Below are 15,565 nucleotides of genomic sequence, written 5' to 3' on the forward strand. Positions count from 1 at the left end.
ACACTTGACACAAACTAATCAGTCATTGTGCAGAACGTCATCGGCTGTTGGATCCATTTAATGTAAGACAGGCGTTTTGATGCAGGGATACACTGAAAACCTGCAGGACAGCGACCGACTTTGGGCACCCCGATTTAAGACATACTGCCACAGAAACCTGCTGAGCATGGAAACCAAAAACAAACTACATTTCAGGAGCTTGTTAGGAGAAATTAGGAATAGTGATTTCCATAATATAAAATAATAATTCTTGGTCTAAATAGTCAAATTCATATAGTCAAAAGAATTTCCCTTACTGTCCTGAACTTATGTTCTTCATCGTGGGGAAGTGATAGGTACCACTTTTCTTTAAAAATTAAGAAGTGGAAGCAGTAGCATCCAAGTGGGCCCTTTTTAATTCCACTCATTAATCAATCATGTCTTGATTGACAAAGCTGATTCTGTAAAAAAATAAAAAACTCTAGTTTACCTTAAATCAACCTTTTCTGCCTGCTAGTACTTATGTATTATCTCCTAAAGCATTAAAAACAATTATTCTTCTATGTAGTAAAGTACCAAATAGAAACCATCCTCTTGCCCTTATTCTTACTAATTAAGATTACGATCATGTTAGCCTAATCAATGAAGCAACCATTGATATTTTATATGCTTTAAAACTTCTTCTTCCCTTTTCTTTTGCAGAAAAAACACAACTTGGCTGTGATAGTGTTGCACAATCACATCAATTACGATCTCTTCCTTGTGTTCCAGGTCTTTGAGGCCACAAACAAAATGATGCATCACATTAAATCATTAAATTTTAAAAGAATGACTCGAAAAAAAAAAAAATGAAAACAGAGTATCTAATATGTTTAATATGCTCCCTTTTCCAGTAATTTTCATCGTAAAGATACATTCCTATAGACTGCCCTCTCCTGGTAGAAGATTGTAACAGCAAGAGATTCTCTACATTTTTCACCTCGTGCAAATAAAGTGCCCAAAACGTAACTTTATTTTGCAGCAGTAATGATGGTGCTCAGCTGAAGAGACAAGTCATACAGAAAATGGGTTTATTTGATATAGCATCACATAAACATGTCTCCATGCATTCAGCACTGACACATGGTTGTCACGGTTTTAAAATCTACCAGTGTAACTATAACGGTACAGAATGAATCAGATATATATGTAATTTTTTCACTGCCGATTATCATAGTTTCACAGACACCGTCTACATCAAAGTTTCTTCAAATGAAAAAAAAAAAAAAGAAAAAAAAAAAGAAAGAAAAAGAAATCAACCACTGAATATAATTCCTGTACTAACAAAAGACACACCTGGGCAAAACCTTTTCTTGAGTTTCATAAAGTGTGGTGCAAAATTAGCCTTTTCAAGGCATTGAGAAATAAACCTGCAAGTCTTTTTTTTTAAATAGATAAATAATTGTGACTCAAACATCTGAACGAAACCAGCTGAGAAGAAATAAATCTTAATAATCTTAATATAAGGCCACATAAACCAAATAGTCAAGTTTTTGACGTAATGTATAATAAATGCTGGACATGAAAGATGCCATAATCATTTGAAAAGCGGATGTACAGCGTGCGATACTGTTACTGGTGTATGAGTAGTCGTACCCATGTATGGCACAAGGAGATAAGTTTTATTGACATAACTGTGGATTCTGCTGGTATCAATGGAGATTCAGTCATTCGCCTGCTGGTTAAAAGTGAGTTGTGGATGTGCTGATGAATTCCTGCAAATTCACCAGAATAATGTTCTGCTGACCCTGCTTTCCTTCACATAAACATGGAGACACATCACAGAAAAGACAGAATATGCATGTAAAATAAATAAAGTTACAACCATTTATAGACTCATCCACAACATTCACATTCAGCAGCACGATTACCTGTGACAGAATCTACCCGATGTAGTCGGAGTGCTCGTATGGACACGCAAAAAGGCAGACAAGAAGCAGCTTTACAGATTAGTGACTTAATGTTTGGATCAACCTGCATCAGGGGTGCCCAAGTCTGGTCCTCGGGATCTACCATCCTGCATCTTATAGATGCATCCCTTCTCCAACACACTTAAATAAATCAGCTGAATTCCTTCTTCTGCATGTCATCCAGCTCTGCAGAGACCTGGTAATGAACCATTCATTTGATTCAGGTGTACTGGACAAAGGTCACATCTAAAAGTTGGAGGATGGCAAATCTTAAGGACAGAACCCCTGACCTATATACTGTTCTCACATTAAAGCTGGTTGTACAGAATCTTCAGTACATATTGCCACCTCTTGCAGAAAGAAGTGCCTTCTGCATCCTACAGTAAACACAGGGGTAGTATAAGCAAAAATCTACAAACAGCATCAACATCTATGCAGCTTAAAGGACGGAGACATATGCAACAAGGCCAGAAAGAGACATGCAGGTCAGAAACTGTGTTGTGTGCTCTAAATATTAAAAAAAGGGCAGATTCAGAACTTCAGGTTGCCACATGGGGAGCGGAAACACAGCACAGATATCAAAGGATTTCCTAAATGTGGCAGTAAGAGGACGTTTCTTTTGTTGTTCATGATTAATACTTCCTGGGCTGCTTGCACTGAAAAATACACTGAATAAGCACGTATGCTTACACACCTTTAATCTGAGTATCAAAGTTCTTGCAAATGAGAAGAGAGCAAAACATTTACAACAAATAAGGGTGAAATGAGTCTGTAACATGAGGTTGTTCTTTAACGTGGCTTTTACTCTGCAGGACAGCAAACAAACAATAAAAACAACAACAAAAAAAAGGGAATATGTTTTTTTGTCTGGATGACCTGCTGCTGGAAAACATAAAAGACAGATCTGACTGATTTCTGAGCTGGTGGAGTCACATGTGATTCTTCACAGCACCTAAAGACGAACATACAGAACACTGCACCTACGGACAAGAGGTGGACGAAGGGAAACAAGTGTCTGCTGTGAATGCTTACAGTTAGTGTGTGTGTGTGTGTGTGTGTGTGTGTGTGAAGTTGAATCTGTTTTCAAATACCTGCTGAAAAGTATCAAGAACAGAGCAAAACTGACCCCCCCCCCCCCCCCCCCCCCCCCCCCCGAACCCAGAATCGTGCTTTGCACCTATCAAAGCCTTCGCTCCTAACCTGCACCCTCCATCCTCACAAGAAAGAAAAAGTTAGAAGGGTGTGGCTGCTGACTGGTGTTTTTTTTTAAAATGATTATTTCTTGTTCTTCAGTTGATTGGCCAGCCAATCAAGGCCCTCATAGAGGCCGTCGCCACTGGTGGCGCAGGTGGCCTGGATGTACCAGTTGCGGTGACGCAGGGAGTGCAGGCCTAACTTGTCTGTGATCTCAGCAGCGTTCATGGCGTTTGGTAAGTCCTGTCAAAAGCAAAAGAGTCAACAGGTCAGTAAGTAGACAATAGGATCACATAAGGGACTTTTTGTCCTTTTTGAACTTGTGTACTTTTAGGCTGTGGAGAGATGATTATTCCCCAAAGAATTAAAACTGTCAAGGGCCACACTTACCTCTGTATAGCATCCAATTTCCTTCTAACTGCCTTTAAACCTCTGGGAAGTGACAATACCAGCTGCTGGGATTCTAACAGGACTAGTTCTGGGCTTCCAAGTTGTGATATGACAACTTTTTTTTTAGTTTAAAAGTCTTAAACTATCATATTTAATAATGTAAACAGTTTAAACTGATTTAAGCACAATCCAGAAGTGTGCATGCATCTGCATTTGCAGAGAAGTAATAGTTTCTTGCCTGTTTGTTAGCAAACACAAGGAGCACTGCGTCTCTCAGTTCATCTTCGGCCAACATCCTCATCAGCTCCTCTCGTGCTTCGTTCACACGTTCTCTGTCATTACTGTCCACCACGAAGATCAGGCCTGAAACAGCAAGGCAAACATGCTGGATACGTGTTTCCTTAAAGAAGAGGCGAGGCATCATGGCTGGTACTGCTGTCTGATTAGCTCTGCTCACCCTGCGTGTTTTGAAAATAGTGCCTCCAGAGGGGACGTATCTTGTCCTGCCCACCCACATCCCACACAGTGAAGCTGATGTTCTTGTATTCCACTGTCTCCACATTAAACCCTGCAAAGAGATAAGATGTCATGCAGCGTGTAAGTCAATGTGGTGATCCACTACTAGTCTGTATAACTGTTAAATCCTAAAACTCACCGATTGTTGGAATGGTGGTGACTATTTCCCCCAGTTTGAGCTTATAGAGGATTGTCGTTTTCCCTGCAGCGTCCAGCCCCACCATCAAAATCCTCATCTCTTTTTTTCCTATCAGACTCTTCAGCAAATTCCCAAAAATATTCCCCATGATTCAGACGAAGTTTCAATGTTGTGTTTACCGTCCTGGAGCTGGAGGCCTTCTCAAAACCCCACTTGTCCAGCAAAGCTTGCTTTTTAAGGAGGGCTGGAAAAAAAATACATAAAAGAATTTGTAAAAACTGTTCAGTAATGCTTTTACAAGCATTGCTATGTTGAGAAATGACAATTATAAACTTGCTTAATGAGGGCTGAGTTATTAATGAGTTAAAATGCTCTTATTCACATCCCCCTCTCACTTTTCTAAAACTGAAACTGTATCTCACTCCTGCTGTACATGCACACTGCACGACAGGTGCGGAACTAACTTACACACCCACACTCATCATCAGAAAGGATGACAGAGAGACGCATCTCTGTGCCATGACTCCAGGCAACAGCACCATCTGTTCAGAGCCTTTCTTGCTCTTTTTCCCCTTCCTTCAAACACAACGCCAAACCCCCAGAGCACATGCAACATGTCCTACATCACCAGGCCTGGTTTATTAACAGTTAATATCTCACTGTAATCTTATCAATCATGCATCCTTACTTAGAAAGTATCTGTTGTTTGAAGGGGGGGGGGATAAGCTGTATCGGTGCAGATCCTTTCTGATTTAATGCTTTGATTAAAACATTTCTGGGGTATCTCCATTGATACCAGCAGAATCCACATTGAAACACACACACACACACACACACACGCACACACACACACACACACACACACACACATACATATATATATATATATATATATATATATATATATATATATATATATATATATATATATATATATATATATATATATGTTACACTACATATATATAGTGTTAACAGAGGAGTGTGGAAAAATCTTATCGCTCATGCATCCTTAATTATTAAGTATGTGTTGGGTGAAGGGGGGAAGAAGATAAGATGTATCAGTGCAGATCCTTTCTGATTTAATACATTGATTAAAACATTTCATGGCAACAGTTACAGCTATAAAGTATAGAAAAACTGGAATGATGCTATAAAAAAGGGACATTGTGTCCATCTGAGGTTTACTGCAGCTCTGTCCATGGTGCTGAAGAGCTTCAATACTCCCTTCCTCAAACAGATCGGTCAGACCAAAGGTTTGTAACATCTCTGAATGGACATATTAAGGCAAAGCAGGGCCTTATCATATTCATCCAAATCCTGTGTCTCAGGTTAGCTCCGGAATACTACGTTAGGTAACATTAAACAGCCATATTCTGTCGTTACTTGGGTTTTATCTGACATCTCGCCACTTCAGCTCCGCTTCATGTCTGAACACATCCGTACCGATTCACTGCGTTAACAACACGATACTCGTTTATCCGTCCAGATTTACATTTTAATGGCAGAATAGATTAAACCCTGCAGTTGTTAGCATCTGAACCGTCCACATTCACCACCACCACCACATTCAGTCTGACCGCTCGTGCACTCAGCAACCATCCTGCCACCAGCAAGACGCGCGTGAATTCTTCAGCCAGGCTGACAGCGAGACAACACAACCACCACTGTTTCTTCCTGCTGTTTTATCATCTCTTAGGATCTACCTGATATACATCGTGTTGATGCTGCAGCTAGTGTCCTCACTTACCTTAGCTGAGCAGTCCTCTACTAAATATCTCACGAGATTTTCTGGGACACAACTTGGCAGTTAGCAAGATCTCGCGATAGTACCAGTCAAAAGCCAAAGTTGTGGTTGTCGACGTTTTCCAGAAAGCTTTACCTGTGGGTTTGTTGTTTTTTTTTTTAAATTTTATGAAATAATGCTTGCTTGTTGGTGGTCTTTTTTTCTTTTTTTTAAACCACATTATTGATAATTATTCACCACGTTTACTTTGGTTCTATTCCTCATAAATTACGTAAAACATTAATCGCTCTTTTTCTTTCCAAGCTAAAAGTCAAATAGAGGCTATTGGCGTCTTCTTAAAAAAATTATTTACTTTTTATCCTTGATGTTCATCCAACATTACTCTTCCAGATTGTGCTATTTCTGGAATCTTATTAATTACATAAAAATACTAATTATGTTAACAGTTTAAACAGTACACTTTACATATTTGATCATCTTTCCATATCTAACACTTCTGCTGGGTGGAAAGAATGACACAATATAATACACAGCCGCTTTATCCACAACCCTGAGCACAAATCTCATTCCCAGTGCAAATGAGCAGGTATTTAAATATATGTTAGAAAATTCATTCATGAAACCTTGTATAACCAAGTCTCAAAAACAGCAACCAGCAATAGCAAAAATCCATGTAGGTTTACAGGTTTTAGGTGCCTGCTTGGTGTCTGCTGTCTCAAGGGGCTGTTGGTGATGGGGGGCATTAAATGGAACAGCTGTAGCATCAATGTTAATAATTACACCTGTTCTTTTCCTGTTATCATCGGTCAACATGCTGCACTGGGGGCCCGTCAACTATCTCTCCACTCTCTGATACTGCTCCAGATGGCCGGATTCCACAGGTTTTACACAGGTGTTTAAATTAGATACTGTCACATCCTTCTGCAGGACAGAAAATTTGGGTTATGTAAAAATGTAGGTTGTGGCTTCATCATTTAAGCTTGTACTTTTCTCCCTTTATGCCAGTAGCAATTCCCAGCAGCAATCCACCTACAGAATGATACTAAAATCTGCCTTGAAAGGGATCATATATCACCTTAAATAGTGTTCTCTTTGACATTTTTTAACCTTGCAATTCTTCTGTAAGTCTTTTACAAAGCAAAATAAATCAATTTACTGGAAAAAAAATCAGCAGAATAATTAAATATTTAATCATTTGCACCCTTATAAGTAATTGTTAGACTGAAACTTGATCATTGACAAGGTAAAGCTAAAGTTTTAGTTTTAACATGTGAATAATAACACTGTAATCGCACTGTATCATGAAAGGCTCATTATGTACTACAATTTGTACGTTTTCTTATGGGTTAATAACTTATTCTTTATTTCTAATTTTTATCTTCATTTTAGTTTAAAATTAAAAATGTAAATATGTTTTTAAAAACTAAAAAGTGTGGTAAAACCATACTTTCAGCACAGTTTCTCAAAAAGAGTTATTGAATTTTGTAAGTGTAATTGCAGTATTTTTTATTTTAGATAAAACACAGAAAGTTATAAATGGGACAGAAAAATATTAAAAGGCATCAAAAGATCATCTTCCTTGTCAGGAAATAAAAAATATCATGGAAAAACATCTAGACGTTTCCCCACTACTGTTATATTTAAATGTCAATCAAACTTTCTTTATAAAGTAGTTTTTCCTTTAAAATAATTAGCAAAACAAGGTGTTTTAAATTAAAAACAACGAAAAACCAATCAATCCCCTACCCCAGACCAAAAACAAGCAAGTCACACATACATGACATATGGCCAAGCCTTGCTGACTCAGGGATTGAAACTGCATTGAAACTTGCTGTGAGGCCACAGTGCTGTCCACTATGCCACCGTGCAGCACCATTTGTGAATTTACCTCTGATAATGAATAAACTATATATCTAATTCAATTTAATCTAATCTGCGGTGAAGAAGAAAAGATAAAAAGCTTCTTTCTTTAAAACACCATAAATCCAATTCAGATGTTTTACAACAGAAGACAAATATACTCACAACAAGTTGAGAAATAATGTATTGGGTGAATTCAAACCCAAAATCAAGATTTTTTTTCAAGTTGTAAATGCTGTTGAGTGCTTCTTTTGTACAGTACTTCGTGTTCAGGTGAAATCACTGACAGTTCAGGAAATAATCAAGAGGTTTCCTGTACAAAATAACACTAGTACAAAATTCTAAACCACAGAAAGCAAGCAAAGTGAAGTTTGTGTTGCATAAGAATGAGCAGACATATCAATATTACAGAACATAATTATGTTATAATGCAAAGTGTAAAGAGGTTGGGAAGTGCAATGCAAAGAGACATAATCTTTTTGTGTTGAAACATATGACTCAGCATCGCGCTGGGTTGTTTTTACCATCGGTTACTGAAACAAAGTAGCAAAACTTCAGTGCACACATTGAATGTGTTGGTTGGGCTCGATGACGGAGCTTGAGAAAAGGAAGTTAATGTGCAAGCATACGTTTATGAAGCTCTGAGATCTGAAGGAGAAAGCAGACTGCTTTTAGTTTGCACATATACAAGCCATACATTTCTAGTTTGCTGTTTTTGGACAGCTTGCTCAATCTGACATGTGCTTTACTAAAAGCAAGTCATTTTCTGCCAATTTTTTTTTTTCTCTTGCATGTTTCTTGAAGACATGTTTTCTTTGTTAAGTTACAGCATGGCTAATTATCAAGGGTCTGCTCCATGGAACTGCACCATAGTACTTCATCCAGTGATGTAGCATGATACCCAGTATGTTCCATGTTTGCACTGGTTAGCACCAGAGTATAATACTAAACCCGCTCCTCTTCATGACAAGCTTTCCTTTGTCAACACATGAGCATATCTCATTGTTTCTGCTCTCTGTGGTGGGGAGTCTTCCATGACGTCCCGCTGTGAAGCGCAGCTCTTGGGATTTCTGCATGCTAATTTTTGGAAGTTTTACCTAGAGAAGCAGGAATAATTCACAAAGAAAACAAAACTAATGTGGTAAAACACATTCTTTCTGCAAACATGTCATTATCCTGTTGACACCACAAGTTTTGGGATTCTTTCGGGGATGATTTAGTCATTTTGTATCTGTGATGGGCATTAAGATATTTCTGACTAAGTTTACAGGAATGGTGGGTATGTCTGCAATAAATGCTGATAAATGATAAAACCTATCACCTGGATTCTTCTTATATTTATAGTTCACACACAGTGCATTTGATCTTGTCATATTGGCATAAAGTTTTATTAGTTTGTCTTTATGCCCAACTTGCTGACATTTAGTGATGTAGTAAGAACTCACTAAAAGTTTTCCCCAGAGAGAATGGCTCATGTTTGACAGCAATAGTGAGTCATAGGTGAAGGAAATTGGTCTTCAAACCGTGAGTAGACTCTGAAAATCTCCCATGCGTCTATTTTAGTTTTTTTTTTTTTCCATGTGAGCTGTGAGAACATCAAAAGGCATCATGTTTGCAAACTGCTGACTCAAAGTAATGCAAAGTTTTAATCCTTGATTGCGTCATGAAGGCGCTGAGCAGCTTTAGATTAATGCAATATCGTATGTTTCAACTCGAGGCTGCTGTTACCACTTCATATTGTGTTTTCAGTACCCCTTGTCTTCCTGCATGTTGGTTCATCAGTCTGCTAGATTGCACAAAAACCGGCTGGCTGAGACGTTTGTGGAGAAGTGGAGCACGTGCAAAGGAAGAATTCATTCAGTTTTAGGGTGAGCACCTGAGTAATATTTGTTGAAGGTGTGATTACAAAAATATCTGATGATCCATGACACCTTTACAACAATAACATGAAACAAACAAACCTGAAAAGTCAACATGCAGGATTAATGAGCTCAAGCTGAATTTGAAGCCTTATGGTGCAATCGGAGGGATTTTAACACCATGTTTCAATTTCCACCTACAGACTAATTTTTTTCTATGGCAGAAAATTTCTAATATCTTATGCTTTAACAAAACAAATACAAATTCCAGTCTCTAATATTTTAGTAGATTTTGTTGGCAGAAATTAATTGCAATATTAGAATTATGTCATAATTATTGTAGAGTCTAAAACAAGAGTTATAGTGTTTTTTCATGACCTAACAATGCAGATGGTTTACTCCATATCCGTCTGCCACCTTGCACCAACATGTTGCCACAGCAGTTTAAGGAACAAATAAAACAAAGTCTACAGTTGTCCTTTCTCTCCAGCCAGTGTCATTTTGGGTTGTTACATGTATTTAATTGGTTGTTACTTGCTGATTGTAATTTTTTTTTACAATCAGCAAGTTTGTGCATCCTACAAACAGGACTTTTAAGTATATTCAAAAGGAATCCCTTTGAAATCCTTGTAGAATTGTGCAAAAAGGTGTTTTGCAAATGACTTTTGGTCATTTTACTTCTGCTGATTGTTTGTCTGACAAAGAAATATTCTATTTGTCAAGCAATGCATTTAATAACAAAACAAATCTAACAGAAAGATGTTGCACTTCATTAAACATTGATCTTTCATTGTTTTTATTTATGTTAGTGTAGATATTTATTTTTTGGTATACTTATTTTATTGTAGCTATGAAGCCATGATACAATCAATAATCTCAGAATGGGAAGCATATAGATTGAGTAGACAGATTAAATGGATCATTGCTTTCTTTAAAAAGTCTTGATCCTATAGCTGACTTTTCAACTGATCAACGATATGAATTCAAAATATTTATTGTCATTGAACCAGTCGGCACAACGAAATTAATTCCAGTACAACCCGTCCATGACTTAGGGTTAGGGTCAGGCAGACTGAGGCAGCTAAATACAGATTTTATCATATATTTGATTCCCCTCCCTTCCTCTTTTAACAGGAACGAGTAGCTTATGTTCCCATAAAGATCCAGATTAAACATGGAAATTAAATCAGAAATGACTTTCTTCTTCCTATCACCGACATGTTTTGGAGCCTGGATCAAAAGGAGAAGAGAGCTGCAACGTGGTGTGCGCAGCAGCGCGTGCGAGAGGACGTCTGCATGCTGGAGCAGCAGAACCGGGGCAGAAGCTGCACAGCACCGCCCCCCCTGCGCCTCTGCTTCCGCTTCCCACCCCCGGCAGCCTGATGGGATGCTGCTGGCGGAATGTTTGAGGCGGTCTCTTCACGGAGACCCAGGTGTCGGGACAACGTCCACGGGCTGCTCGTCCTCAGTGTTACACCACATCAGCATTAGCTGCTGCTGAGCCATATTGACGACGCAGCTCGACCAGCTGTTTCTGTGCGATCTGCTGGGTGTAGATAGAAGAAGCCCTACACGGAAGTTAAGCGGATGGGAGCTCTTTTCCAGAAGTTCACAATGGAGACACGCGTTTTTCTCCTGCTAGTCGCTGCTTTCACCTGTGGAGTCGCGCAGGTGGAGGAAAATGGGGCGGTGGAGGAGCTGCAGGTGGAGACACTAGTGAGTAGGAGCACTTTTATGTTATTACTAAGTCATATTGCAGCTGTCCTGTGGAAAATAATCGCCTCGGTTGCTGCGAACCCTTCTGGTTGTAGGTGAAGCCCGAAACTTGCTCCGTGATCTCCAGAATGGGAGACACGCTGCAGATCCACTACACGGTGAGTTCAAGTCATTTCTCGTTTAACTGGATGAAACAACCCAGCATCTGGCTTGTGTGTGTGTGTGTGTGTGTGTGTGTGTGTGTGTGTGTGTGTGTGTGTGAGAGAGAGAGAGAGAGGGGGGGGGGGGGGGGGGGGGGGGGGGGGGGTGTCTTTTCCAAAGAAAAGCACGGAGCGCCTGGTGACGGGCGCAGACGCTGTCTATGTGGCACCGTCTGCCCGGACCATGTGGACCCAGCGGCATCTCCACGCTGCGCCTGAACGGGAACAATTAAAAGGCTCATCCCGCTGACTTAGTGGATTTCTGATGGACAGGTTGCGGTTTTTGTGTGTGTGTGTGTGTGTGTGTGTTTGCGTGGCTGATGAGGTTCAGTCTGGTTTTACTATGATGGGGCGGTGCAACACGTCAGCAGTGTGAGAGCCCTTTCTGCCAGTGGGACAGTCACTCTTTACATACAGGCTGCTAATCTCAGCAATTAACAAGTTTATGCATCTTCTGTGTGTCATAGCAAGAAAATGTCACGTGACATTTGCATCAGTTCACACCAGTTGGCACATTAGAATCAAAATATCTGAAAAATCCCTGAAGACTCATTTTTTTCTGCAGATATTTACTCAAGTTGTGTGTTATTGATCAAAATAAGAATTTAGCATTTCTTTTAATTTTTTTAAATATTGTTAATATATAATTTTTTAGTATCAAGGAAATGCCATTTTTAGGTTTTGGGGAAATGTCTTAAGAACAGAAACAAGAGCTGAACAACCTTTTTGCTTCTAAAACTTATGTTCAGATGAACTGTAATAAGCAGAATACAATATCCAGCCTTCAAATGGTCCTGTTAAGCAAAACAAATAAAAAAAATAGTTCATTATACATATTTAACATCCTATCATAATTACGTGAATAATGATTAGTTGTTATTTCATAATAATAATAATAATAATAATAATAATAATAATGCATTTTATCTTTTATCATTAAGTGCCTTTCAAGTCTCTCAAGAACATTGTACAATAAAAACAGGCATTAAAACAATAGGAAACAATAAAAACAACATAGAACTGAGGGACAGGGTGACTATAGGGAGTATGCTTTCTTGAACAGGTGTGTTTTGAGGATGGATTTGAAAACTCTTTAGATTTTATATGATACACAAAACAGTAGGACTTGTTTTTAGAGGTTTACACAGACACCAGACTAAAAAGAAATATAGTTAACATTGTTATAAAATGAGACAGTTGTCCTAATTTAGATATTGAATACAATTAGTCTGAACAAGGAAATAGTAAACTATTATTCTGACTATTGCAGTGATACATTTGACTCATTTCATATTTCTGTTGGCGATAACGCACATCCTGCTTTGAATGCTTGAACTGGGTGTTCTGGGTGTGAAGGAGACTGGACAAAAGCTTCTTTCCAAGTTTAGAGATTAGAGATTAGTTAGCCTCTGGCTGGTTTCTACTTGTTAATTAGCTCTTATTAGCTCAGCTTCTTGTTGAAACCAGAGACTGAAGCAAAGCGAGGTATTGCTGCTGAATGAAATAAGCTCTTTGTGAAGCTGCACTACTGTGTCAGCTGTGCCATCCACAGCAAGGTGGTGAGGAACCGTTCCCATGAGGCCAGGAAAAACCGCACCCCACCACCCATAAATGAAATAACTTGGTCATTGAGTGCTGTAGCTTATGTGATCAAATAGCTCATTGCTTTGTCTTCTGTCATCTTGTGGACTTTAATTATGTAAGTTTAGTGTTTTCACTCCAGTGCGTTTTGGTTGGTATGATTTCTAGGTTTTTATTTTGTGCTATGTTGACAATGCCAACAAGGAAAGTCATAAATGCTGATCTTTTTCTTTTACTTATTAACTTTACAGGCGTTTATAGAAAGTTTGGAAAATGCATTCTGCATTCATGTTGAGTTAAGTGAAGGTGTATTGGTGAAAAATTAAACTGAAACCAGCAGTTATCGTAGTTTTCTCTAATATAAGTGAAACATTTTGTAGAGATAGTTTTGTACAGAAATGACTAGCAACCAAAAACCATATTTTAAAATAAGTAAACTGTGAAATCTGTCAGTGCTCTTCACGTTTGGCTCCATCTCACTCTTGTTATAAACGTTTTCCAAACTAGGGCAAACTGATGGACGGAAAGGTGATCGACTCGTCACTGTCCCGGGACCCTCTTGTTGTTGAGCTGGGGAAGAGGACAGTTATCCAAGGTGAGGCTTTTTGAGCAGATTTGAGCATGTTGAAGTGATTGGAAGTTTTATTAGTTTATTAACAAGGCCAGGGAACACACTGACCCTGCAAACTGACTGCCTCTGTGTGATTTTCTTATCAGGTCTAGAACAAAGCTTGGTTGGTGTTTGTGAAGGGTAAGTAGAATAAGTAAAGCTCCACTGCAGAGATCTGATAATTTTGTGATGAAACACAAGAATATCCTTCCTCAGAGAATGAATATTTTCTTTATTCCTTTTTTCTTTTAGGCAAAAAATCAAAGCCACTATTCCATCTCACCTGGCATATGGAAAAAAAGGTTACCCCCCTACAATTCCAGGTATGTAATGATAGATTACGAATGAGTGCACATTAAAACTGCAACACAACTACACTTGTTAAAATGAACATCAACACTGAACAACACTGTAGGATCTGTTCAAAGACAACTGTAGTCAATGCGAGAGATAAAGTTCCCTCTGGGAGTCTCAGGTTAAAAAACAGAGAGCCATCACGATCATCAGGCAACTCCACCACATTACAGCTTATGCGTTTGCGTTTATGCCTTCTACTCACTGCTACCGTGCTCCCTCCAGCAATAAAAATCCTTCCTTTAACTCTCTGTTTGCTGCCTCCTGGCTGGGATTGGTCCTACCAGTTGCACGCTCATCCCCTCCATTTTCATTGGATAATTAGAGCTCTAATCGCTGCTGATTCCACTAACGACCGGGACTTAAAAGACACTAAACGGCAACCACTGGCGCAGTAGTGGTCTGCCCCAAGCTCGCTGTGGTGTTTGGACTTTTACCTTTATTATTTCCAGTGGATATTGATAGATCAGCTTTGTTTCCCCTTGTTTAGCTTCTTTATTTGTAGTTGTGAAATCTTTGTGGTCATTGGGTGTGATACCAGCAGTGTTACAACTATTAGGCTTTTTGTTAAAGTTACACCGGTGCTGCTTTTGTTTGGAAAAATCAGCTTTATGTGCCTGTTTTCCTTTTGGTCTGGCTGTTCAGAGTTGATTTGGCCTTTTGTGGTTTTAAGCTGCATCCTTAACCCCAATTAATTCATTACCATCTTGCCATTTCTGGTTTGTTCTTACCTCATCTTCCTCTGAGAACAATAAACCTATATTGGTCCATGTGTTAACACCTTGCAACAGATCTTTCTTTTGTTCGGCTCAGTTGCCCTAGCGGAGTTAAGTTGTAACATTCTGTCTGGTTAGATTGCTACTGCTGACAAAGACTATTTTTAGTTTTTGTCGTTTTTTGTTTATTTTGTCTTGTTTGTTTCTTAAATGATTATTGCCTTTGTTGTGGGGGAGTTGCCCTTTTGGGATCAAGTTGTCTTGATTCTTGCATGTATCATGCACATATGTGTAAATTGTTAAAAACTAACAACAGAAAATAAACTGAATTAAACCTTCTTCTGCGTTTTATGTTCAGTTTACATCAAGAAAAACTATAGATTCTAATAACAAACCATCTATATTTCTAAAATGTCTTTTTTTTTTTTGTTTGTGGTGTTTTATATGATTTATTATTTCAGTATTTTCTGTCCCTACTTAATTAAAACGAAAAGACCTGAATGAATGAGTCAAAATTGAAATGAACATGTCCTGATTCTGTTCCAGGTGACGCTGCTCTTGAATTCGAGGTGGAGGTGATTTCTCTTTCACAGCAGACACCATGGCAGAAGATGGTCAACGATGTGTTCCCCCTGCTATGTCTGGCCCTGGTGCCCACCCTGCTTGGCTTGGTGGGACTTTACCTCTACAAAAAGGCCAATTCCCAGAAGCCCAGCAAAAAGAAGGCAAAAGATAAGAAGAGCAAGAAGAAATGA

The 15,565-nt window shown here is 38.8% G+C and overlaps 2 protein-coding genes across 3 annotated transcripts; one reads left to right on the forward strand and one right to left on the reverse strand.

Moving 5' to 3' along the window:
- Nucleotides 1–3,203: 3,203 nt before the first annotated feature.
- LOC306757403 (ADP-ribosylation factor 3) lies at nt 3,204–4,315 on the reverse strand (the record flags this gene model as incomplete). 2 transcript variants are annotated; one of them, XM_079242445.1, is made up of 4 exons in its annotated part: nt 3,204–3,365; nt 3,751–3,875; nt 3,970–4,080; nt 4,168–4,315. In XM_079242445.1, 4 exons carry the CDS (start codon nt 4,313–4,315, stop codon nt 3,204–3,206), a joined length of 546 nt encoding a protein of 181 aa, XP_079098571.1. The 2 variants fall into 2 exon arrangements, with proteins under 2 accessions (XP_079098571.1, XP_079098572.1); XM_079242446.1 differs by lacking the exon at nt 3,970–4,080.
- Nucleotides 4,316–11,099: 6,784 nt separating this feature from the next.
- Nucleotides 11,100–15,565, forward strand: fkbp11 (FKBP prolyl isomerase 11; the record flags this gene model as incomplete). The annotated part of the gene is made up of 6 exons (XM_079242818.1): nt 11,100–11,349; nt 11,445–11,507; nt 13,638–13,725; nt 13,848–13,881; nt 13,993–14,063; nt 15,357–15,565. Exons 1-6 carry the CDS (start codon nt 11,221–11,223, stop codon nt 15,563–15,565), a joined length of 594 nt encoding a protein of 197 aa, XP_079098944.1. The 5' UTR covers nt 11,100–11,220.

Source organism: Telmatherina bonti, assembly GCF_933228915.1.
Source record: "Telmatherina bonti genome assembly, chromosome: 6".
Lineage (NCBI taxonomy): Eukaryota > Metazoa > Chordata > Actinopteri > Atheriniformes > Telmatherinidae > Telmatherina > Telmatherina bonti.